Source organism: Oncorhynchus tshawytscha, linkage group LG15, assembly GCF_018296145.1.
Source record: "Oncorhynchus tshawytscha isolate Ot180627B linkage group LG15, Otsh_v2.0, whole genome shotgun sequence".
NCBI lineage: Eukaryota > Metazoa > Chordata > Actinopteri > Salmoniformes > Salmonidae > Oncorhynchus > Oncorhynchus tshawytscha.
Genome location: NC_056443.1, coordinates 31,261,742 through 31,288,689, shown reverse-complemented (window position 1 = coordinate 31,288,689; position 26,948 = coordinate 31,261,742). Strand labels below are relative to the sequence as shown.

General features: G+C 46.1%; 1 protein-coding gene across 4 annotated transcripts in view; it reads left to right on the top strand.

The window, feature by feature from the left end:
- Positions 1–26,948, top strand: part of LOC112214826 (TBC1 domain family member 14) — a 59,147-nt gene that overhangs the window by 9,834 nt on the left and 22,365 nt on the right. For all 4 annotated transcript variants that reach the window (XM_042298465.1, XM_042298466.1, XM_042298468.1 and 1 more), the window contains 2 exons: positions 9,771–9,888; positions 26,179–26,306. In XM_042298465.1, coding sequence (XP_042154399.1) covers positions 9,771–9,888; positions 26,179–26,306 — 246 coding nt within the window. The remainder of the gene's footprint in view (positions 1–9,770; positions 9,889–26,178; positions 26,307–26,948) is intronic.

Here is a 26,948-nt window from a genome sequence, read left to right as displayed (position 1 = left end):
TTGTATGCCTCCCTCTGTAGTGTAATGATGGGTTTTTAGACCTAGTTAAAATGACTCTGTGTATGGTCCTATGGCCATTGATTGCATTATCATAACCTAGTCTGAAGTGTATTACAGTGTTTAAGTGGTTAAACGGCTGGTTTCACAGCCCTCTCAATCACAACAGGTCTGTTTAGTGCAGTCAGTTTGGCATTTTCACTTCCTCTCACTCTGTTGCTGGTTCCCCTTCTCTCCACAGACTTGTTTTCCTCAGCTCTCTGAGTAGCCCTCTTCTCTACTGGGGAGATTTCCTTGGCTCTGCCGCTCCCTCAGATCATTTACTCTGTTTTCGCTCTCTCTCTCTCTCGCTCTCTCTCTCTCTCAATTCAAAGGGCTTTGTTGGCATGGGAAACATATGTTCACATTGCCAAAACAAGTGAAATAGATAATAAACTCTCTCTGTTTAGGCTGGCACATTCTTTCTTATCCCTCCCCTTTGCTCAGTCAAACTGCTTTACTCTGAAGGCAGCGTGGTGGCAGAGTGGGCTGTGGTTAAGGATCTCTGACAGGGAACACTCTCAACACGGGTTAGGTCTCAGATGTGGCTGTCTCTATCCCTCGCTCTCTTTATTCTGCTGGATACGACTATGAACGTCAGGCTTGACTGAATGAGAGGAACTGCTCCATATCAAAGAGTTCTCTTTCTCTCTGGGTTTGTGAAAGAGAACTGTCCTGCCCTTACTGGGGATCTGAAGAGCTTCTCACTGGACAGTGGACAGGTTGTTCTGCTTTGGCATTGAGGATTGTGTTTGTTGTGGATGAACTCACGGACAGGATGGCTTCCCCTTCACTGCTTCTTTTCATTGACAGGTCTGTATGTTTGAGAGGGTTTTTCTGACCTTCCCTGCTTGTTTATAGTGTATACATATTGGCTTTAAAGTGGTCTATCCTAGACTTCTGTTTTCTACGCATTTGTTTGCCACTCGATTTGGGAAGAACACTTAACCAGAGGTTTAGTTGAGGCAAAGTGTGATTCTGTGTACCTGGTGTCATTGTTGAACATGGCCCGCAGAGAAAGTCCTGAATATTCTCTTACTACTCTGTGATATGTTAATGACTGTCATCTGTTTGGTTGTTTAGTGCAGTTATGAGAGAGCCATATTAAAAACTAGTTTTGATCAGTGATGTTGTAAGTGCTGATGTTGGCTCACCATTTTAAAGACTATTGTGGCCAAGCTATAGGAGGAGAAATACTGAAGTTTTGGCGCAGGCACAGCCGACTATCACTAGCTAACGTTAACTACCTAGCAAAAATAACATATTTTTGAGAATCGATACTTGGAGTCATAGAATCGATATAATGTCAGAAGTAATATTCTGATACTCTAGTACAGGGGCAGGCAACCCTGGTCCCGGGGGGGCAGGCAACCCTGGTCCCGGGGGGCAGGCAACCCTGGTCCCGGGGGGCAGGCAACCCTGGTCCCGGGGGGCAGGCAACCCTGGTCCCGGGGGCAGGCAACCCTGGTCCCGGGGGGCAGGCAACCCTGGTCCCGGGGGGCAGGCAACCCTGGTCCCGGGGGGCAGGCAACCCTGGTCCCGGGGGGCAGGCAACCCTGGTCCCGGGGGGCAGGCAACCCTGGTCCCGGGGGGCAGGCAACCCTGGTCCGGGGGGCAGGCAACCCTGGTCCCGGGGGCAGGCAACCTTGGTCCCGGGGGGGCAGGCAACCCTGGTCCCGGAGGGGCAGGCAACCCTGGTCCCGGGGGGCAGGCAACCCTGGTCCCGGGGGCAGGCAACCCTGGTCCCGGGGGGCACAGCCACTTCATGTTTTGGATTGAACTGACCAGGAATACCAGGGGTGTTGAATTTAGGAAATCACTAAACTGATCAATTAGCCCAGTTGGTCAGGTGTGGTGCCTAGTTGGAACAAAACCCTGCAGGACCTGCTAGGAACATGTTGCCTCTCCCTGCTCTACAGAATCCCCCCCCCCCCATTGGAGCGTTGGACTAGTAACCGCAAGGTTGCAAGTTTCAAATCCCCGAGCTGACAAGGTACAAATCTGTCGTTCTGCCCCTGAACAGGCAGTTAACCCACTGGTCCTAGGCCGTCATTGAAAATAATAATTTGTTCTTACCTGACTTGCCTAGTTAAATAAAGGTATAAAAAAAATCCCTAATAGAACAGTGTCAAGGTTGCTCTGTGAAGATGTTTCCGTCAGCACCCAGCTCTGCACTCCAGCCTCTCACCTGTCAAGCTCTTTCATCACAGCAGTAGTATGATGGGGTTACTGCAGTTCAAGACTTGGTGTAGTGCTTAGCTCCCTTCTTTACTAATTCATTTATTTTCCCCTCAGGAAGGTAGGCAGGTGATTGAGAACAAATTATATTTAAACAATTAATTTTTTTAATTTAACCTTTTATTTAACTAGGCAAGTCAATTAAGAACAAATTATTATTTACAATGACAGCCTACCCCGGCCAAATCCGGATGACGCTGGGCCAATTGTGCGCTGCCCGATGGGACTCCCTATCACGGCTGGATGTGATGCAGCCTGAATTCGAATCTAATCTAGCCTTAGATGCAGCATGCCGGGGCAATGTTTATTTTTTATTTCTTTATTCAAATGTGTGTGTGTGTGTGTGTGTGTGTGTGTGTGTGTGTGTGTGTGTGTGTGCGCCGGTCGCAGTGTTTGGGTTGATTTTGAGAGTTCCTGCATCACGTTGTCATACGGGTTCCCTAACAGCTGAGGAAATGGGGTCTAGAGCTATACTCATCTAAAATGAGTGACAAAACAAAAAACTGATATTACATTTACATAAGTATTCAGATCCTTTACTCAGTACTACTTTGTTGAAGAACCTTTGGCAGTGATTACAGCCTCGAGTCTTCTTGTGTATGACGCTACAAGCTTGGCACACCTGTATTTAGGGAGTTTCTCCCATTCTTCTCTGCTCAGGTCTCTCCAGAGATGTTCAAGTCCAGGCTCTGGCTGGGCCATTCAAGGACATTCCGAGACTTGTCCAGAAGACACTCCTGCGTTGTCTTGGCTGTGTGCGTAGGGTTGTTGTCCTGTTGGAAGGTGAACCTTCGCCCCAGTCAGAGGTCCTGTGCTCTTTGATGCAGGTTTTCATCAAGGATCTTTCTGTACTTTGCTCAGTTCATCTTTGCCTCGATACTGACTAGATTCCCAGTCCCTGCTGCTGAAAAACATCCCCACAGCATGATGCTGCCACCGCCATGCTTCACCGTAGGGATGGTGCCAGGTTTCCTCCAGACGTGATGCTTGGCATTCAGGCCAAATACTTCAATCTTTGTCTCATCAGACCAGAAAATCTTGTTTCTCATGGTCTGAGAGTCCTTTAGTGCCTATTGGCAAACTTCAAGATGGCTGTCATGTGGCTTACGTTTGGCCACTTGACATTAAAGGCCTGATTGATGGAGTGCTGCAGAGATGGTTGTCCTTCTGGAAGGTTCTCCCATCTCCACAGAGGAACTCTGTAGCTCTGTCAGAGTAACCATTGGGTTCTTGGTCACCTCCCTGATCAATGCCCTTCTCCCGCGATTGCTCAGTTTGGCCGGGTGGCCAGCTCTAGGAAAAGTCTTGGTGGTTCCAAATTTCTTTCATTTTTAAGAATGATGGAGGCCACTGTGTTCTTGGGGACCTTCAATGCTGCAGACATTTTTTGGTACCCTTAGCCAGATCTATGCCTTGACCCAATCCTGTTCCGGAGCTCTACAGACAATTCCTTTGACCTCATGGTTTGGTTGTTGCTCTGACATGCACGATCACACTGTGTGTGCCTTTCCAAAATCATGTCCAATCAATTGAATTTACCACAGCTGGACTCCAATCAAGTTGTAGAAACATCTCATGGATGATTAATGGAAACCGGAAGCACCTGAGCTCCATTTCGAGTCTCATTGCAAAGGGTCTGAATACTTACGTAAATAAGTTATTTCTCTTTTTGGAGTTTTAATACAATTCTAAAAACCTGTTGTTGCTTTGTTATTATGGGGTATTGTGTGTAGATTGCTGAGGATTTTTTATTTAATTAATTTTAGATTAAGGCTGTAACAATGTGTTCTGTCCACACAGCCCCTGGCGCACGTTGCTGTTCCGTCCACACGGCCCCTAGCGCACGTTGCTGTTCTGTCCACACGGCCCCTAGCGCACGTTGCTGTTCTGTCCACACGGCCCCTAGCGCACGTTGCTGTTCGGCAACACCTCTTTCTGACATTTAACCAAGGATGAGGTCCATCAAGGAAAAGAAGAGTTGTGTAATGATATTCTTCAAGATGAGAAACGAAAAGAAAAGTTAGACAGATCCAATATACACATCCATTAGGCTCTCTTGATTCTAGTGATTTATTATTTTTAATTTTAAATGTAAAAATGTTTTTATGGACACATTTTTGTCATCACATTGACCACCTTGTCAAATTTCTTATATTGCTTGCTTGCATTGCTTCAGTTGCTGTCACTGAGGCAGAATGGGAAAACATGTTTGAAGTATTTGGCATGAAGGTGACACGTGCCCTCATGGTGAAGGTGACACGTGCCCTCATGGTGAAGGTGACACGTGCCCTCATGGTGAAGGTGACTTGTGGCCTCATGGTGAAGGTGCGTTTGTGCGTCACAAAACATGTTCCTTGATAAGGCATGATCAGTTTGAAGGAACATTTTGTGCATACTGGCGATACATAGGCACCTCACCTGTCTTTTATCTACACTGAAAAAATATTAACACAATATCTAAGGTGTTGGTTTCATGACCTGAAATGTAAGATAACCAGAAAGTTTCCAAAAAGCATATTTCTCTCAAATATTTGGCACATTTTGTTTACATCCCTGTTAATGAGCATTTCTCCTTTGCCAAGATAATCCATCCACCTGACCGGTGTGGCATATCAAGAAGCTGATTAAATTTCAACTGCATGATCATTACACAGGTGCACCTTGTGCTGGGAGACAATAAAAGGCCACTCTAAAATGTGCAATTTTGTCGCACAACACCACAGATGTCTCAAGTTTTGAGGGAGCGTGCAATTGGCATGCTGACTAGGAATGTCCACCAGAGCTGTTGCCAGAGAATTTTATCTATATTTTTATACCATAAATCACCTCCAACGTCATTTTAGAGAATTTGGCATTACGTCCAACCGGCCTCACAACCGTAGACGATGCCAGCCCAGGACCTTCACATCCGTTTTGTGGGGAACAACTCATAATTTTTTTAAATTATTGTGCACTGCGCCCGGCCCAACACAGGAGTCGCTAGTGCGCGATGAGACCAGGATATCCCTACCGGCCAAACCCTCTCTAACCCGGACGACGCTAGGCCAATTGTGCGTCGCCCCACGGACCTCCCGGTTGCGGCCGGCTGCGACAGAGCCTGGGCGCGAACCCAGAGTCTCTGGTGGCACAGCCCTAGACCACTGCGCCACCCGGGAGGCCCTGGGAACAACTCATTCTGATATAGCTGGTGGGTTGGCCTATGCCCTCCTAGGCCCACCCACGGCTCCTGTCCAGTCATGTGAAGTCCATAGATTAAGGGCCTAATTAATTTCTATTGACTGATTTCCGTTATATGAACTTTAACTCAGTATAATCTTTGAAATTGTTGCATGTTTGTTGCAATTTGATTGGATGTTGCTCCCTGGGCGCAGAATAATCGACAGGTCAGGCAGATCACCGATAATGGTCATGAACCTTGACTTGGGCAATTGGCGTTACCTATTTCACAAAGGTGCAGAATGCTCAGGTTCAAACAATGCCTGGCAGCAGGTTGTCTTGGGGTTAAGGGCGTTGGCCAGTAACCAAAACGTTGCTGGTTCGAATCCCCAAGCTGGCAAGGTGATAAACATATGCCGTTTTGCCCCGGAGCAAGGCAGTTAACCCCCTGAGCGCCGACGACATGGGATGCAGCCCTCCCTGATTCAGAGGTTTCTTTCCATTTTTCTTCTCTATATAGCTTGGTTAACTAACCAGACTGGGAAGTCAAAACAATGGTGACCACTGGTAGGTCTTGTTAAGCTAACCAAGCTAGCTTTTAGAGACCGTTTCAGATATAGACTACAGTTTTGAGTTAGTTGGGAAAGCCAGAATGACCGGTGCCAATGATAATACACGTCTTTGCCTCTCATCCACTTCATTGCTTTTTCTCTCCTGCCTTTTTCAGAAGCAGCAGGTCGCTCTTCTTTTATGTAACGATGAAGGACATCTGAATGTAATTGTAGGTTACTTTAAACTGGCTATAAGTTCTGTTTGTCTAGTGCAGTTATTTTTTTACCTGTGTGCTTTGAAGTAGACTGAGATTGTTTGAAGCAAGACCAACTACTCATTGGCTAGTTCCTGGATGCGGTCTTGTTGATCTTGGCAACCATTAGGCAGGTTCAAGGGTACACATCTAGACACTTCGATAGGTTGGAAAACTAGGGAGACATTTCACAACGGGAAGAAGCAAGCCCCTGTCCTGCATACCTACGTTTTGAAGCCATTTGAGACTGGTTCCATTAGGGTGGGTCAGGGGTCAAACCGGTCATATCAAACAGACGTCATTCTCTCACCGGTCATATCAAACAGACGTCATTCTCTCACCGGTATCCTTAGGGGGGGGTCAGGGGTCAAACTGGTCATATCAAACGGACGTCATTCTCTCACCGGTATCCTCCAGAGTCTCTCGGTTGATAAACTGTCCAATGGGTTAAGGTGTACCTCACTCTGCGGTTTTGATTCAATCATCGACACAGTTTGCCAGCTGTCTGTGTTTCTCTCTGTGTGAGTGTCAGGGAGCAGGTATTGATGTTTGGATATGTGATCAATGACGTGCCACAAAGTAATATGCTTTGGTACAGTGAATTTGAGTGTGGCCTAACGTTCCCTTTCCAGAGTTACGGTGCTGTATGGGAAGTGGATTCATTATTCATTAAACATTTTATTTAACTACGCAAGTCATTTAAGAACAAATTCTTATTTACAATGACTGCCTAGGAACAGTGGGTTAACTGCCTTGTTCATGAACAGAACGACATATTTTTACCTTGTCAGCTCAGGGATTTGATCTAGCAACCTTTTGGTTACTGGCCCAACGATCTAACCACTAGGCTACCTGCTGCCCTAATATTCCTTATTCATAGTATACTTTCTGGGTTGGTCATTTGTGCTCATAGTAACTTAGCCATCTATTTCACTTAAAAGGACTTATGTCACCAACTTAACAAATTACTTATTTTTTTATACATTGTTTTATCCGGATTTGCTTTTCACTCTGACTCCAGTGATGATTGTAGAGGTTCTGCTTTCTAACCATTGGTAGTAACCTTACCGGTCTGATAGCTCATTGGCTAGCAGAAAAGAGAAGCTCACTCCACCGGAAAACAGGAAACGAACTGGATGGCATCACGCCATTTTATAGGCTGTTATCTAACCTCTTAACGACAAGGAAATTGGCTCTTTTCACTCTCGGTTCCACTTTTTTTTATTTTATTGAAGCCAGCCATGGTCTCTTTGTGTATCCTGAAGCGCTATGTTGATGGTGAAATGAAAAAGCTAAAAAGCTATTGTTAAAGGATATATGAAGACCACTTGAAAGTGAAGCGTTATTATAGAGATTTGCGTTTTGGTTCTAAATGTCATCTAGCCCAGCTAAACATACTGTTCTGACTGTCCTTCTCTTAGCCTATTAGGTCTTATCCAGTACTTGGTACTAAAAACTGTTTTATCCAATGGAACACGTGAGGACATTTCCTTTTATTGAATAAGACCTTAATTGCCAGACTTAATTTCTAGTAAATGATTAGCCAGACTTAAAAATGAATGATATGTACCCATTGATTCTTGAAGAGTATACCTTTTAATCTTAGATCAACAAATCAAATGTATTTGTCACATACACATGGTTAGCAGATGTTAATGCGAGTGTAGCGAAATGCTTGTGCTTCTAGTTCTGACAATGCAGTAATAACCAACGAGTAATCTAACCTAACAATTCCACAACAACTACCTTATACACACAAGTGTAAAGGGATAAAGAACAAGTACATAAAGATATATGAATGAGTGATGGTACAGAACGGCATAGGCAAGATGCAGTAGATGGTATAGAGTACAGTATATACATATGAGATGAGTATGTAAACAAAGTGGCATAGTTAAAGTGGCTAGTGATACATGTATTACATAAGGATGCAGTAGATGGTATAGAGTACAGTATACAGGATTTGAGCTTGCAATCTTTTGGTTACTAGTCCAACGCTCTAACCACTAGGCTACCCTATCTCCCCAAAAGAGTACAGTATATACATATGAGATGAGTAATGTAGGGTATGTAAACATTATATTAAGTGGCATTGTTTAAAGTGGCTAGTGATACATTTTCCCATCAATTCCCATTATTGAAGTGAGCTGGATTTGAGTCAGTGTGTTGGCAGCAGCCACTCAATGTTAGTGGTGGCTGTTTAACAGTCGGATGGCCTTGAGATAGAAGCTGTTTTTCAGTCTCTCGGTCCCAGCTTTGATGCACCTGTACTGACCTCGCCTTCTGGATGATAGCGGGGTGAACAGGCAGTGGCTCGGGTGGTTGTTGTCCTTGATGATCTTTATGGCCTTCCTGTGACATCGGATGGTGTAGGTGTCATGGAGGGCAGGTAGTTTGCCCCCGGTGATGTGTTGTGCAGACCTCACTACCCTCTGGAGAGCCTTACGGTTGTGGGCGGAGCAGTTGCCGTACCAGGCGGTGATACAGCCCGACAGGATGCTCTCGATCGTCCATCTGTAGAAGTTTGTGAGTGCTTTTGGTGACAAGCCAAATTTCTTCAGCCTCCTGAGGTTGAAGCGGCGCTGCTGCGCCTTCTTCACAACGCTGTCTGTATGGGTGGACCAATTCACTGTGTCCGTGATGTGTACGCCGAGGAACATAACTTACTACCCTCTCCACTACTGTCCCGTCGATGTGGATAGGGGGATGCTCAGTTGTACCCCTTCAGAACCCAAAATAGAATCTTGTTTTACTACATTGTAGAAGCCTCAACATGGTTAATACGATAATGTTGATATCATGGATAGTATTCATTGCATCTATAGCCCTGTCTAAGAATTTGAGTGGTTACATTTCTCCAGCCCTATCCCTCAGCTTTTTACCAAAACAGTGGGAGGATGTCGTCTACTTTATTATTTCAACAGTAGTTTGTCTCTTTAATGCCAACCCCACAGATTATTATCTTTCCTTATGCTGTGCTCTAGCTCTACCTACTTTAAGTCAAGACGGTATTTTAAATGGAGGTGTAGCCTAGTGCTCTGTCGCTGACCCTGTCGTGCTCTGTCGCTGACCCTGTCGTGCTCTGTCGCTGACCCTGTCGTGCTCTGTCGCTGACCCTGTCGTGCTCTGTCGCTGACCCTGTCGTGCTCTGTCCGTGGTCTGCCGCTGACCCTGTCGTGCCCTGTCCGTGGTCTGCCGCTGACCCTGTCCTGACGTGGTCTGCCGCTGACCCTGTCCTGTCCTGCTCCAGTCCTCATATGGTTTAGCTGGGTCTTTAACAGTCCACTGGTTCGTTGTGTGGCTTTGTTTAAATCCATGAATTCCGCTAGTGTGCTTGTCTCACTCATGCACCACACACGTGCGCACACACACACACACACACACCACACACGCACATATCAGCCATTGTATTATCGTTGTTCTTAGCCTCAGGGTTGACCTAGTAGTGGAGGGAGTGTGTGTGTGTGTGTGCAGCTTTGGCTCTGGGTTTTATGTCCTAATTTCTATGTTCTGTCTCTCTCTTTTTCTCTCTCAGGAGTCTGTTTGCTAAGAAAGTGAAGGACACTGTGCCAGTGGAGCAGAAGGACACAGGCTGGAAGCTGTTTGGTAGGGTCCCCCCTAGAGATGGGAGGGACCCCCAGAAAATACACAAGGTATATACACACACACACCATGAAATGAACCTTTACACTCTTCACTGTGGCCTACTTCATTACCTCATTTGTTAATCCATGTTATCTGTAAGTTGCCATTGATTCCTAATACAAGCCACTACCCTCAGTAATATGGATCACACTGACACTGTGGCTCAGCTGAGACAGCTGGGGGCAAAAGGTCAGCGTTGATTAGATTTGATTAGGATCTCAAATCTTCCAAGAGCTTTGGTATATGTAACCTAATGAGGGGGGCCCGGTGACCTGAGGGTCAAAATCAAATCATCATTTGCAGATGTTATCGCTGAGAAATTCTTGTGTTTCTAGGTTCAACATTGCAGTCATACCTAACAATAACAAATGAAATAGAAATAAATATCAGAACGAGCAATGTCTGCTCAAAAAAATAAAGGGAACACTTAAACAACACGATGTAACTCCAAGTCGATCACACTTCTGTGAAATCAAACTGTCCACTTAGGAAGCAACACTGATTGACAATAAATTTCACATGCTTTTGTGCAAATGGAATAGACAACAGGTGGAAATTATAGGCAATTAGCAAGACACCCCCAATAAAGGAGTGGTTCTGCAGGTGGTGACCAAACCACTTCTCAGTTCCTATGCTTCCTGGCTGATGTTTTGGTCACCTTTTGAATGCGGGCAGTGCTTTCACTCTAGTGGTAGCATGAGACTACAAGTCTACAACCTACACAAGTGGCTCAGGTAGTGCAGCTCATCCAGGATGGCACATCAATGCGAGCTGTGGCAAGAAGGTTTGCTGTGTCTGTCAGCGTAGTGTCCAGAGCATGGAGGCGCTACCAGGAGACAGGCCAGTACATCAGGAGACGTGGAGGAGGCCGTAGGAGGGCAACAACCCAGCAGCAGGACCGCTACCTCCGCCTTTGTGCAAGGAGGAGCAGGAGGAACACTGCCAGAGCCCTGCAAAATGACCTCCAGCAGGACACAAATGTGCATGTGTCTGCTCAAACGGTCAGAAACAGACTCCATGAGGGTGGTATGAGGGCCTGACGTCCACAGGTGGGGGTTGTGCTTACAGCCCAACACCGTGCAGGACGTTTGGCATTTGCCAGAGAACACCAAGATTGGCAAATTCGCCACTGGCACCCTGTGCTCTTCACAGATGAAAGCACATGTGACAGACATGACAGAGTCTGGAGACGCCGTGGAAAACGTTCTGCTGCCTGCGGTGGGTCAGTCATGGTGTGGGGTGGCATTTCTTTGGCATTCCACCATGTGCTCGCCAGAGGTAGCCTGACTGCCATTTGGTACCGAGATGAGATCCTCAGACCCCTTGTGAGACCATATGCTGGTGCGGTTGGCCCTGGGTTCCTCCTAATGCTAGACCTCATGTGGCTGGAGTGTGTCAGCAGTTCCTGCAAGAGGAAGGCATTGATGCTATGGACTGGCCCGCCCATTCCCCAGACCTGAATCCAATTGAGCACATCTGGGACATAATGTCTCGCTCCATCCACCAACGCCACGTTGCACCACAGACTGTCCAGGAGTTGGCGGATGCTTTAGTCCAGGTCTGGGAGGAGATCCCTCAGGAGACCATCCGCCACCTCATCAGGAGCATGCCCAGGCGTTGTAGGGAGGTCGTACAGGCACTTGGAGGCCACACACACTACTGAGCCTAATTTTGACTTGTTTTACATCAAAGTTGGATCAGCCTGTAGTGTGGTTTTCCACTTTAATTTTGAGTGTGACTCCAAATCCAGACCTCCATGGGTTGATCAATTTGATTTCCATTGATCATTTCAGTGTGATTTTGTTGTCAGCACATTCAACTATGTAAAGAAAAAAGTATTTAATAAGAATATTTCATTCATTCAGATCTAGGATGTGTTATTTTAGTGTTCCCTTTATTTTTTTGAGCTATGTGTGTGTTTGTGTGTGTGTATCGTTGTTATTTAATCAACACTTAACATATTAATGTTATAATATTGTCAAGTACAATCTAATGATTAGTTGAATGTGATTCATAATAGCATAGGTTAAACAAAAATAGGTCTAGACATTAATTTATTATCACCCTCTTGAATTGACTAGTATTTCACTACATTCTAGAGCAGTGAGTTAACACCCTACACATAAAGTGGGTGAAACAGTATGTAAACATGATTTAAAGTGACCAGTGTTAAATGACTCTATGTACATAGGGCAGCAGCCTCTTAAGGTTCTGGGCAGGGTACTGGGTAGAGACCGGCCAGTGATGGCTGTTTAACAGTCTGATGGCCTGGAGATAGAAGCTCTTTCTCAGTCTCTCTCTGTCCCAGCTTTTATGCACCTGTACTATTTCCGCCTTCCAGATGGTAGCGGCGTGAGCCTATGGTGGCCCGGGTGGCCGAGGTCGAGCTTCTTGGCTTTCTTGTGACACCGGGTGCTGTCGACGTCCTGGAGGGCAGTGTGCCACCCCCCGGTGATGCTTTGGACTGGTCAGGGGGGAAGTTTGTCTCTGTTTACAGCTGGACTCGCATCCTGTTCCCCTGTGTCTCACACACAAACTCACACAAAGTGTTAGTGTACTAAAGTGATGTCACATCTTCACAGCTGTGGTTCAAAGGTCAAGCGGTAAAGTTATATCAAGCTAAATGCATTCATGCGTTTTAGACCCATAAATATCATGAAGTCAATCAAGCGTCGGATTGCTTAGATCAAACACTGAAATCACACTGAACACTGAAAACTTTACTTAGAACGGCAGTATGCGGGTCTGTTACCTGCTCTGTGTCTAAGGACATCCCCCTCATGGTGTTGACATACCTGTGGTAGGCCTTTACTTAGAACGGCAGTATGCGGGTCTGTTCTCAGGCTACTATGAATGGTGGCTGGTGTATGGAAGAACAAATATCTGTACAATTCAGTGGAGGCTGCTGAGAGGAGGACGGCTCATAATAATGTCTGGAACGGAGCGAATGGAACGGCATTAAACACAGAAACCATGGAAACCATGTGTTGTATTTGATACCATTCCACTGATTCCACTCCAGCCATTACCACGAGCGCGTTCTCCCCAATTAAGGTGCCACTGACTTCCTGTTGTACAATTACATAGGTACTCTCACTGAACCCATAAAAAGGAAAAAGCACCAAGGAGGCCGAGATGTAAAATTATAGCAAATTTAATCCATGCTAGAAAGCCTAACAAAAAGGCCTATACTTCCTCCGAGCCCTGACATTATGTCTGACTACAACTGGACGAGCAATAGCTTCACTCTATATCGCTAGAAGGATTGAAATGGTGTCTTTTCTGGACCTCTTCAACCTCTCGCTTAACTTTACCTGCTGCTGCTAGGGTTGATTGTTAGCTTGGATTAGAAGCCCTTCAGGAACACCGCTTGACTATAGGCAGAGGGGCCTGAGATGACCCATGTCTGCCCTTGTACCCACTTACTTTTGTAGCTCAGTTGGTAGGGCATGGTGCTTGCAACACCACGATAATGGGTTCAATTCCCAGGACCACCAATTTTAAAATGTACGACTAAGTCGCTTTGGATAAAAGCGTCTGCTAAAGGGCCTATATTTATTTATTTATTTATTTATATACAGTACCTTGCAAGAGTTTTAGGCAGGTGTGAAAAAATGCTATAAAGTAAGAAGGCTTTCAAAAAATAGACATGTTAATATTCAAGTTTTATCAATTAACAAAAATACAAAGTGAGTGAACAGAAGAAAAATCTAAATCAAATCCATATTTGTTGTGACCACCCTTTGCAAGTATAAACACCATGGGACCTCGCAGCTGTCATACTGCTCAGGAAGGAGACGCGTTCTTGTCTCCTAGAGATTAACGTACTTTGGTGCGAAAAGTGCAAATCAGTCCCTGAACAACAGCAAAGGACCTTGTGAAGATGCTGGAGGGAACAGGTCCAAACGTATCTATATCCACAGTAAAACAAGTCTTATATCGACATAACCTGAAAGGCCCCTGAGCAAGGAAGAGGCCACTGCTCCAAAACCACCATTAAACAAGCCAGTTTACGGTTTGCAACTGCACATGGGGACAAAGATCATACTTTTTGGAGAAATATCCTCTGGTCTGATGAAACAAAAATAGAACCGTTTGGCCACATCGTTATGTTTGGAGGAAAAAGGGGGAGACTTGCAAGCCAAAGAATACCATCCCAACCGTGAAGCACGGGGGTGGCAGCATCATGTTGTGGGGGTGCTTTGCTGCAGGGGGGACTGGTGCACTTCACAAAATAGATAGCATCATGATGTAGGAAAATTATGTGAATATATTGAAGCAACTTCTCAAGACATCAGTCAGGAAGTTAAAGCTTGGTCGCAAATGGGTCTTCCAAATGGACAATGACCCCAAGCTTACTTCCACAGTTATGACAAAATGGCTTAAGGACAACAAAGTCAAGGTATTGGAGTGACCATCACAAAGCCCTGACCTCAATCCCATAGAACATTTGTGGGCAGACCTGAAAAAGCATGTGCTAGTAAGGAGGCCTACAAACCGGACTCCGTTACACCAGCTCTGTCAGGAGGAATTGGTCAAATTTCGCCCACCTTATTTTGGGAAGCTTGTGGAAGGCTACTCGAAACGTTTTACCTAAGTTAAACAATTTAAAGGCAATGCTACCAAATACTAATTGAGTGTATGTAAACTTCTGACCCACTGTGAATGTGATGAAAGAAATACAAGCTGAAATAAATCATTCTCTCTACTATTATTCTGACATTTCACATTCTTAAAATAAAGTGGTGATCCTAACTGATCTAAGACAGGGAATTTTTACTAAGATTAAATCTCAGGAATTGTGAAACACTGAGTTAAAAATCAAATCAATTTTTTTTTGTCACATGTACATGGTTAGCAGATGTTAATGCGAATGTAGCGAAATGCTTGTGCTTCTAGTTCCGACAATGCAGTAATAACCAACAAGTAATCTAGCAAACAATTCCAAAGCTACTGTCTTATACACAGTGTAAGGGGATAAAGAATATGTACATAAAGATATATGAATGAGTGATGGTACATAACAGGCATAGGAAAGAGGCAGTAGATGGTATAGAGTACAGTATATACATATGAGTAATGTAGAATATGCAAACTAATAAACGTATTTGGCTAAGGTGTATGTAAACTTCTGACTTCAACTGTACATACACACAGTACCAGTCAAAGGTTTGGATACCTACTCATTCAAGGATTTATATTTTACTATATTCTCCATTGTGGAATAATAGTGAAGACATCAAAACATTGAATCATGTAGTTATCAAAAACTATTAAACAAATTAAATATATATTTGAGCATTGCACACTCTTGGCATTCTCTCAACCAGCTTCATGAGGGAGTCACCTGGAATGCATTTTAATTAACAAATGCAGTCGCAAAAACCATCAAGCACTATGATGAAACTCTCTCATGAGGACCGCCACAGGAAAGGAAGACCCAGAGTTACCTCTGCTGCAGAGGATAAGTTCATTAGAGTTACCAGCCTCATAAATTGCAGCCAAAATAAATGCTTCACAGAGTTCAAGTAACAGACATCTCAACATCAACTGTTCAGGTGAGACTGTGATATCAGGCCTTTGTGGTCAAATTGCTGCAAAGAAACACTACTAAAGGACACCAATAATGAGAAGAGACTTGCTTGGGCCAAGAAGCACAAGCAATGGATAATTAGACGGGTTGAAATCTGTCCTTTGGTCGGATGAGTCCAAATTTTGAGATTTTTGGTCTTTGTGAGACACAGGTTTGGTAAACGGATGATCTCCACATGTGTAGTTCCCACTGTGAAGCATGGAGGAGGTGGTGTGGGGGTGCTTTGCTAGTGACACTTTCGGTAAATCTATTTATAATTCAAGTCACACTTAACCAGCATTCTGCAGTGATACGCCAATCCCACCTGGTTTGCGCTTTGTCCCACTCGTTTTTTTTTCATCAGGACAATGACCCAACACAACTCCAGTCTCAGTAAGGGCTATTTGACCAAGGAGAGTGATGGAGTACTGCATCAGATGACCTCAACCCAATTGAGGTGGTTTGAGATGGGTTGTACCACAGAGTGAAGGAAAAGTAGCCAACAAGTGCTAAGCACATCAAAAAGCATTCCAGGTGAAGCTAGTTGAGAGAATGCCAAGAGTGTGTAAAGCTGTCATCAAGGAAAATGGTGGCTACTTAATTTACAGAAGAATCTCAAATATAAAATATATTTAGATTTAACTTTTTTTTGGTTACTACATGATTCTATATGTGTTATTTCATAGTATTGATGTATTCAGGATTATTCTACAATGTAGAAAATAGTAAAAATAAAGAAAAACCCTTTGTGTCCAAAATTTTGACTGGTAGTGTGTGTTATATATATATATCTGCCTATAACCATCATACATGTGGCATCGTTGTATCCGACTACAGTGATAGTGTGAACCTTGACGTGAAAGCATTACCCAGAGTCCTCCGATTTAAAAGAGGCCAACAAGTCACGCCTTTCTCTACCATTTTATCCTTTCAGTGTGGACAGTCGTTTTTCTAACCCGGACGGGCTACAACACCTATCCGCTGTACTGTTAACCTGGTCTAGCATAAAGCATTTTCACCTCCGGTGGTAACCCTATCCCTGGTGCCTGGGCTCGGATGGCAAGGCTAGATTTTCAGCACCTGTCTGGACACTTGTCTCGCCATGGCAACCGCTGGCTGATGGCAGGGGGTGTGGCCAATGTCCGGTGGGCAATGAGTCTGTGTTTTCTTAGTTTGCTGCTCTATCTCTCCTGCTTTTATTTCACCATAACACTATAAGCCCTTTTTTTTCATCAATAACTTTTAGCCCTTTGAGAGTGCTCGGCCTGAATTCAATTATCGAGCCCCCCACACACACCCTCTCGTTTGCCTGCAGGAAATTAGTTGTTTCATAGCCCCCTTTGTCCCACCGGTACTTACCCGTCAATCACCTGGAAGTCAACCAATCCCTGTTCCCCGTTAGCTTAGGCCCTCCCCCTCTGAGGCTAAACAGAGTTGCTGGACACGGAAGAACAAAGACTCACTGACGTCACCGTCTTCAAGACCAAGCAGGCTATAATTCAGAGAGACGGGGAGGGAAATGTAGGGAGAGAATAAAAAGCTGACCCCAAGGCATTGCTGTCAGAGTGCCGAGTGGCTGAGACATGGATGCTGTATTCATCACTCTGGGGTTGATTAAAGTGGCTGGCTTCTTTTTCAGCACAGCGACTAATAGAGCGAGGCGCTGCAGACACACACACACACACACTGATCCTCTGGGTTCCTCACTGATTCAGTGCCTCAGTGTAGCGTCTGCACGCTGAGAGGGGGGAGAGAGGGACTGAGTGACAGAGGGAGAGGAGGCGGTATCATGCATCACCTCCAGCAGGGGGTGTGTCCTATCGACAGGCCCACTGTCACCCTGACCACTTCGTCCTCTGTGTGGGCTGTAGCTGGGCCAACGGGAGCAGCCATGATGGTTTGTGGAGTTTAAATCCTCTTGGTTGTTCTGGGTGTCTGTACGGAAACTGTAGCATTCATGGTGAGTGAGCTTGTGTGTGTGTGTGTGTTTTTGTCTGTGTGTTTGTCAGCTCGACGCGATGAGGGGGCGAGCACAGCAGTCTACAGTCTCTCCTCTCTCGTTCTCTCTCCCCCTGTCTGACAGAAGGAAACGTGAGGGAGTAGAAAGAGATGGAATGATGGAGAGACAGCAGGAGGTAGAGGACAGCAAGGGCTTAGCTTTTACACATCATCCTCTTTCAGCTCATCTCTCTGAGGTGAAGTGTGTGTGTGAATTTTTTTTATTTTTAAAGGTATTTTGCCAGCTTCTGATGACCGATGTACTTGTATTAGATTTGTCCATTAGTGTATAGTGTATCTGTTATACGAGCGGTCTATGAAACACAACAGGCTGCTGTTTTCCCTGTAGAAGTGTTGTTTTGCAGTAGACTCATGCTTTCTAGTAATGATGGGGGGGTGAGTACAGTTAAATATCAGGATATTATTTTTGACAATATATCATATCGTTTTGACAATATGTTCATATTTTTGCCCTAGTTGGCTGTACCTGAACAAACTCCAGGGTTCTTCCTTCATAGCTTGTTCTCCTCTTCTTTTTTGAAATAGGAAGACAATTTTGTTTTCAACACTTTTATTTCCATGACTGACGCAGACATATGGTTAGTCATATGTTTGGAACATTTGAATCGCAATAAAATCACAGTATCGAATTGCAATACATATAGAATCGCAATACGTATCGTATCGGCACCTAAGTATCATGATAATATCGTATCGTGAGGTCCCTGGCAGTTCCGAGCCCTAATGTTTTTCCTGTGGAAGTGTCTGGTGTTTGTTCACTCACTCACTCACTCACTCACTCACTCACTCACTCACTCACTCACTCACTCACTCACTCACTCACTCACTCACTATATATATATAGCGGGAGAGAAGGAACGAGATGTGGAGTGCTCGGTCCTGACCCAGTGCTGGAAATGGACTTTCCAAGCATTTCCTGGCTGTGCACTAGACGAGCGTATGTTCAACACCATTAAAAGTAGTGGATTGGAAGGAGCTATGCTTCTGCAGTGGTATTGGCCCCTTGCTAGTGGTCTTCACATGGTTCATAGAGAAAAAAAAAACTATTTTTTTCCATTTTGTTGTCAGTCTGCTCTGTCTAGCAGTAGACTATTACAATACAACTTAATCAGCCTCTTTTAGTGGCCATTTTAATGTCAGTAAGGCATTGCTTCTACAGGTAACCCCTCGACTATACCCTGTACTGTCGCTGTGCTTATTGCTAAGCCTGTTTGTCCTCTCCAACGCCATCAGAATGCTGTGCCAACGGCGGCAGGCAGACAGACAGGCCGTAAGAGAACCTCTTACATCACCAGGAAATGAGAGTAAGTTAATGAACCACTGGCCTTGTCGTAACTATGCGTGTTCCCCTCGAGACCGGTAACCCTGGGATACCGTTGCCACTGGAGTCGCTAAAAGCACTGAAGCCCATCTCACTATTTGATTACGTGACCAGCCTCGACGCCGAACAAACACCAAGTCAATGTTATAACATCCTAGCAGTAGCAGTGAAAGGCTAATTCACACAGAGGCTGGTAGTTCCATGTGTTTGTGGTCGCTGAAATAGGATTCCGCCGTCGGGGTGAGGGGATGGGTGAGACGCCAACCGTCTGTTTGGTAGATGTGTTTACTACGGTACTAATCCGAGGCCATGCAGTAAACTGCTCTCTCAGCCTGTGACTAGTGAGGAAGCGGAAGCAGTTCGTTATCATGACTGTACTACCCTACAAAGCAAAAAGGCACCAACTGCTCATTTGATAGAAAATAAGTTGTCATTTTTGCGACCATTAAATACATGTTTAATCACGTGGACAAGAATCCTGCCATCAGAACGCTGTGCCAACGGCGACAGGCAGGCCCAAAGAGAACCTCTTACATCACCAGGAAATGAGAGTAAGTTAATGAACCACTGGCCTTGTCGTAACTATGCATGTTCCCCTCGAGACAGGTAACCCTCGATGTTTTAGAGAGAATGGGGGGGTGATGTTAGCAGTAACTGCATAAAGTTACTGTGAAACCAAAGTAAATAAAAGGCAGAATTGGAGAACCCTTTTTGTGTGGTAGGGCAGAATGGGAGAACCCTTTTTTGCTTGGTAGGGCAGAATTGGAGAACCCTTTCTGCGTGGTTGGGCAGAATAGGGGAGAACCTTTCTTGCGTGGTAGGGCAGAATGGGAGAACCCTTTCTTGCGTGGTAGGGCAGAATGGGAGAACCCTTTTTTGCGTGGTAGGGCAGAATATTCCTTACCATTTATGTAACACACACACTCATTTTCCTCTTCCCTCTCTTGTTTTCTCTCACGCTCAGACAGCCTGTGTTTCCTTTCACCTTGCTTGAGGCACCTGCAATGTCGTTGCAGAGGTGCCAGATTTCTGCTCCCCTCCTCCCCTTCTGTCAGTAGTGCTTACCCCCCACCCCCACCCAATCCCCTGGCTAGCTGGGAAGGCTTCCTCCCCGGTTGCTCACCCCCATTCACTACTGCAGTCTTTAGAACATTGTACTGTCTGTCACCAGTCCCTTTTAGTTCACTTTACCTATATGCTGACAGGACTCCTGCATGGACTCAGCCAGAGCAGTGTGATATGTGGTTATATACGGCTCTGGACTCTGTTTGGTTTAAGTTAAACTGTTGTTCCATAGTTGTAATGCAGTATCTGTAAAAGCATCATTTCAGCACGGGAAAGTACTGCGTGTGTGGCAAGGAAACAGGTCCTGGAAGAATCTGAATGGTATGCCAACTCTGGCTTAGTAAGCTCTAAGTACTGTCTGCTGAATCTGGGTCTCTGCAGTGGGGTGACAATGCTTTACATAAGGCTACATAAAGTACTGAGCGGATGGGATGGGGGGAGTGAGGGAGAAATGGCGAGAAAGTGAGCATGGAAAGAGTTTGAGAGTAGTGGCTCTGATCCTGCAGTGTGGGGGCTCCCGAGTGGCGCAGCGGTCTAAGGCCTCACAGTGCTAGAGGCATCACTACAGACACCCCGGTTCGATTCCAGGATGTTTCACAACCGGCTGTGATTGGGAGTGCGTCGTCCGGGTTTGGCCGGTGTAGGTCATCCTTGTAAATAAGAGTGTGTTCTTTAACTGATTTTTTATTTTTTTTGTGTGTAATTTTTTTATTCTCTGTCTCGCTTCAATCAGTGACTCACCACTGTGTAGTAACAGCTCTGTCTCTTTCAGCCCTGTGCTCTGAGCAGCAGCCCTGCCTAGTCCAGCCTGTCTGCAGCCACAGGCTTGTCTTTCTGAATCACCAGCTCACATATCTCCATTATACATCACATGGAGTCAGGGTTTCCATCACTCAATAGTGTCTCTGACCTCTTCCTCCTCCACCAATCCATCTCACTTTTGTTATCGCTCTCGCTCTCTATCGCTCTCTCTATCGCTCTCTGTCTCTGTCTCTGGCTTTATTGGCATGGGAAACATGGGTTAACATTGCCAAAGCAAATGAGGTAGATAATATATAAAGTGAATATATAAAGTGAAAAACAATAAAAATTAACAGTAAACATTACACATACAGAAGTTTCAAAACAATAAAGACATTACAAATGTCATATATATATATATATATTTATTATTATTATTGTTTTAACAATGTACAAATGGTAAAGGACACAAGATAAAATAAATAAGCATAAATATGGTTGTATTTACAATGGTGTTTGTTCTTCACTGGTTGCCCTTTTCTTGTGGCAACAGGTCACAAATCTTGCTGCTGTGATGGCACACTGGAATTTCACCCAGTAGATATGGGAGTTTTTCAAAATTGGATTTGTTTTCGAATTCTTTGGGTCGCTCTCTGTCGCTCACTCTCGCTCTCTGTCGCTCACTCTCGCTCTGTCGCTCTCTCTCGCTCTGTCGCTCTCTCTCGCTCTGTCGCTCTCTCGCTCTCTCGCTCTGTCGCTCTCTCGCTCTCTCGCTCTGTCGCTCTCTCTCTCGCTCTCTCTCTGTCGCTCTCTCTCGCTCTGTCGCTCTCGCTCTGTCGCTCTCGCTCTGTCGCTCTCTCTCGCTCTGTCGCTCTCTCTCGCTCTGTCGCTCTCTCGCTCTCTCTCTCTCGCTCTCTCTCTGTCGCTCTCTCTCTGTCGCTCTCTCTGTGTCTCTCGCTCTGTCGCTCTGGGCTCTCGCTCTGTCGCTCTCGCTCTGTCGTAGCTCTCTAAAGCTCTGAAAAACGCTCTCTCTCTGAACGCTCTCTCTCTGTACGCTCTCTCGCTCTGTCTCAAAACAATAAAGCTCTCTGCTCTGTCTCGCTCTCTCTCTATATGTATACGCTCTGTCTATACTCTCAATGTCGCGCTCCTCGCTCTGTACAGTGGTGTTTGTTCTTCTCTGGTTGCCTCTCGCTCTCTCGTGGCAACAGGTCACAAATCTTGCTGCTGTGATGGCGCTCTGTGCGTCTCTCTCTCAGTAGATATGGGAGTTTCTCTCTGTCGCGCTCTCTCTCTCTGTGGATCTGTCTCTCTGAGGGCTCTCTCGCTCTGTCTCGCTCTCTCTCTCTGTCTCGCTCTCTCGCTCTGTCCGCTCTCTCTCTCTGTCGCGCTCTCTCTCTCTGTCCTGCTCTTCTCTCTGTCGCCTCTCTGCTCTCTGTCGCGCTCTTCTCTGTCAAGGCTATGCTCTCTGAGTCTGCTCTCTCTCTCTGTCGCGCTCTCTCTCTCTGTCGCGTCTCTCTCTGTGGCTCTCTCTCTCTGTCGCGCTCTCTCTCTCTGTCGCGCTCTCTCTCTCTCTGTCTCGCTCTCTCTCTCTGTCTCGCTCTCTCTCTCTGTCTCGCTCTCTGTCTCGCTCTCTCTCTCTCTGTTTGCGCTCTCTCTCTGTCGCGCTCTCTCGCTCTGTCTCGCTCTCTCTCTCTGTCGCGCTCTCTTTCTCTCGCTCTCTCGCTCTGTAATTATCTTTGTCTCGCTTTTCTCATGATTTGGTTTCTCGCTCTGTCGCTCTGTGCTCTTGTCTCTGGGGCTCTCTCGCTCTGTCGCGCTCTCTCGCTCTGTCGCGAACAGAGCCTCTCAGGCTCTGTCGCTCTCGCTCTGTCGCTCTCTCTCTGTCGCTCATCTCTGTCGGAGGTGATGGCTCTGTCTGGAAGGTTTGGGCTCTCTCGCTCTCGCTCTGTGGTTATAGAATTTCGCTCTTTCGCTCTCGCTTTTCGCTCTGTCGGCTATCTCGCCTCTCTCGCTGCTGTGCATGCATTATTTGGTCTCGCTCTCGTTCGCTCGGAGGATATTTCTCTGCAGCTCTCTCTGCTCAGAGTCTCAATTTAGCTCTGTCGCTCTCTCTCGCTCTGTCGCTCTCGCTCTCTCGCTCTGTCGCGCTCTCTCGCTCTGTCGCGCTCTCTCTCTCTGTCGCGCTCTCTGTCGCTCTCTCTGTCGCTCTCTCTCGCTCTGTCGCTCTCTCTGTCGCTCTCTCTGTCGCTCTCTCTCGCTCTGTCGCTCTCGCTCTGTCGCTCTCTCTCTCGCTCTGTCGCTCTCTCTCTCGCTCTGTCGCTCTCTCTCGCTCTGTCGCTCTCGCTCTGTCGCTCTCTCTCTCGCTCTGTCGCTCTCTCTCTCGCTCTGTCGCTCGCTCTGTCGCTCTCTCTCTCGCTCTGTCGCTCTCTCTCGCTCTGTCGCTCTCTCTCGCTCTGTCGCTCTCTCTGTCGCTCTCTCTGTCGCTCTCTCTGTCGCTCTCTCTCGCTCTGTCGCTCTCTCTGTCGCTCTCTCTGTCGCTCTCTCTCGCTCTGTCGCTCTCGCTCTGTCGCTCTCTCTCTCGCTCTGTCTCTCGCTCTCTCTATCGCTCTCTCTGTCGCTCTCTCTATCGCTCTCTCTATCGCTCTCTCTCTCGCTCTGTCGCTCTCTCTCTCGTTCTGTCGCTCTCTCTATCGCTCTCTCTATCGCTCTCTCTGTCGCTCTCTCCGTCGCTCTCTCTGTCGCTCTCTCTGTCGCTCTCTCTGTCGCTCTCTCTGTCTCTCTCTCTATCGCTCTCTCTGTCTCTCTCTCTCTGTCTCTGGCTTTATTGGCATGGGAAACATGTGTTAACATTGCCAAAGCAAGTGAGGTAGATAATATATAAAGTGAAAAACAATAAAAATGAACAGTAAACATTACACATACAGAAGTTTCAAAACAATAAAGACATTACAAATGTTATATATATATATATATATATATATATACGTATATATATACAGTGTTTTAACAATGTACAAATGGTAAAGGACACAAGATAAAATAAATAAGCATAAATATGGGTTGTATTTACAATGGTGTTTGTTCTTCACTGGTTGCCCTTTCTCGTGGCAACAGGTTACAAATCTTGCTGCTGTGATGGCACACTGTGGTATTTCACCCAGTAGATATGGGAGTTTTTCAAAATTGGATTTGTTTTCGAATTCTTTGTGGATCTGTGTAATCTGAGGGAAATATGTCTCTCTAATATGGTCATACATTGGGCAGGAGGTTAGGAAGTGCAGCTCAGTTTCCACCTCATTTTGTGGGCAGTGAGCACATAGCCTGTCTTCTCTTGAGAGCCATGTCTGCCTACGGCGGCCTTTCTCAATAGCAAGGCTATGCTCACTGAGTCTGTACATAGTCAAAGCTTTCCTTAATTTTTGGTCAGTCACAGTGGTCAGGTATTCTGCCGCTGTGTACTCTCTGTTTAGGGCCAAATAGCATTCTAGTTTGCTCTGTTTTTTTGTTAATTCTTTCCAATGTGTCAAGTAATTATCTTTTTGTTTTCTCATGATTTGGTTTGGTCTAATTGTGCTGTTGTCCTGGGGCTCTGTAGGGTGTGTTTGTGAACAGAGCCCCAGGACCAGCTTGCTTAGGGGACTCTTCTCCAGGTTCATCTCTCTGTAGGTGATGGCTTTGTTATGGAAGGTTTGGGAATCGCTTCCTTTTAGGTGGTTATAGAATTTAACGACTCTTTTCTGGATTTTCATAATTAGTGGGTATCGGCCTAATTCTGCTCTGCATGCATTATTTGGTGTTCTACGTTGGACACGGAGGATATTTTTGCAGAATTCTGCGTGCAGAGTCTCAATTTAGTGTTTGTCCCATTTTGTGAAGTCTTGGTTGGTGAGCGGACCCCAGACCTCACAATCATAAAGGGCAATGGGCTCTGTCTCTCTCTCTATCGCTCTATCGCTCTCTGTCTCGCGCTCTCTCTGTCTCGCGCTCTCTCTGTCTCGCGCTCTCTCTGTCTCGCGCGCTCTCTCTGTCTCGCGCGCTCTCTCTGTCTCGCGCGCTCTCTCTGTCTCTCGCGCTCTCTCTGTCTCTCGCGCTCTCTCTGTCTCTCGCGCTCTCTCTGTCTCTCGCGCTCTCTCTGGGTCTCGCGCTCTCTCTGTCTCTCGCGCTCTCTCTGGGTCTCGCGCTCTCTCTGGGTCTCGCGCTCTCTCTGTCTCTCGCGCTCTCTCTGGGTCTCGCGCTCTCTCTGGGTCTCGCGCTCTCTCTGGGTCTCGCGCTCTCTCTGGGTCTCGCGCTCTCTCTCTGGGTCTCGCGCTCTCTCCTCTACAACATAGGAGACAGCACTCAGAGTATCTCACCTCCTGATTTCCCCAGTGCAGTGGCCCTCCTTTGTTGGCAGTGACATGGGGATCCATCGCAGTAGGTTGTGCCTCACGCCTAGCTTCCTCCTTCAAGATGACCCCAATGTGCACATTGCCCAGTAGGGCCCTTTACAACGATCTTGGAAACTGTTCCTACAAACATATACTAGAATCAGTTGCTTCTTATTCATTAAGCATTCATAGAATAGTAGCTGGCCTGAGCGTGACCTTTTCAGACAACATAAATTGACATGATCAATAACTGTCAGTTTTGTCCTAGTTTGTTTGAGGGTAAAACTGTCGGAGTGGAGAAAACCCATGTAAAACTACTTAGAATGAATGATCTATTTCAGGACCATGCACGGCTCATAATAACAATATGGTGATATCACATGTTATGGCCATATGGTCCAGCCCCATCTCTCAACCAGCCACTGTACTGATCCTCCATCACACACAGATCACTCTGCCTCTACATCTTACAGTACAGGCCCATCTCTCTGTTGACTCAGGCTGTGGCCTCTTTGTGCCGCACACACACACACACCCCTGTGAGTGAGTCAACTCTCTGTCATTGTTTAACTGCTCCTGTGGCCGGAGGTCTAATTGCCAGGGCGTCACGCGCCCCGCTCTGTGACACACAGAGGGACGCACTCATTAGATAAGGGACACTAAGGTCCAGGGGTGTGTGTGTGTGTGTGTGTGTGTTACGTACGCAGGGCGAGCCTCCAGTATAAGTGTGTGTGTGTGTGTGAGAGAGAGAAAGTGGACCAAGCGATAAAATAAGTCTTCAGTGGAAATGAAGCTTTTCTCTGAGCTGAGTCTGATCCAGACTGAGGTTTCATAAGATGCTCCCTGTTTTTAGTTTTTTAAATGTAGTTTTACCAGACCATGGATCTGTCAACACATCCCGTTGAGGATTCAGCTCGTCACGTCTAACTACGGAGCCGTTAGATTTCAATTAGGATTTCCTGGTTGTTCAGTCGGGTGAATAAAGCCACTTGTCTGTCTTGATATTTCATTGTATCTTTTGACTATATCCTTTGGGTGTCCGTGCAGTTTTCCTAAAGGAATATGAGACTCAAATTGACAGGTAGGACCTTGGCAAATAAAACCTGTTTCTCTCCTGAAATCTGATATTTGCATTGTACGTGTGTGTGTGTGTGTGTGTGTGTGTGTGTACACACTATGTGTTGAGGGTGTGTTTTTGTGTCTGTTCTAGGAATGTGAAAGTAACACTAGCAGAGCTGGACCTGGACACAGTCCCTCGTCTCCTAGACAGAGTGTCAGGAAGAACCTGGACTTTGAGCCCAACTCCACCACAGCACTTATACTGGAGGCTCGCCCTGCGTACGTAACACACACACACTTATACTAGACAGGGTTTACACACACACACACACACACACACACACACACACACACACACACACACACACTTATACTGGAGGCTCGCCCTGTGTACGTCACATACACACACACACACACACTTATACTGGAGGCTCACCCTGCGTACGTAACACACACACTTATTCTGGAGGCTCGCCCTGCGTACGTCACACACACACACACACACACACACACACACACACACACTTATACTGGCGGCTCGCCCTGTGCACGTCACACACACACACACACACACACACTTATACTGGAGGCTCGCCCTGTGTATGTAACACACACACACTTATACTAGACAGGGTTTACACACACACACACACACACACACACACACACACACACACACACACACACACACACACACACACACACACATATTAGACAGGGTACACACACACACACACACACACACATATTAGACAGGGTACACACACACACACACACACACACATATTAGACAGGTACACACACACACACACACACATATTAGACAGGGTTCACACACACACACACACACACACACACACACACACATATTAGACAGGGTTCACACACACACACACACACTTATACTGGCGGCTAGCCCTG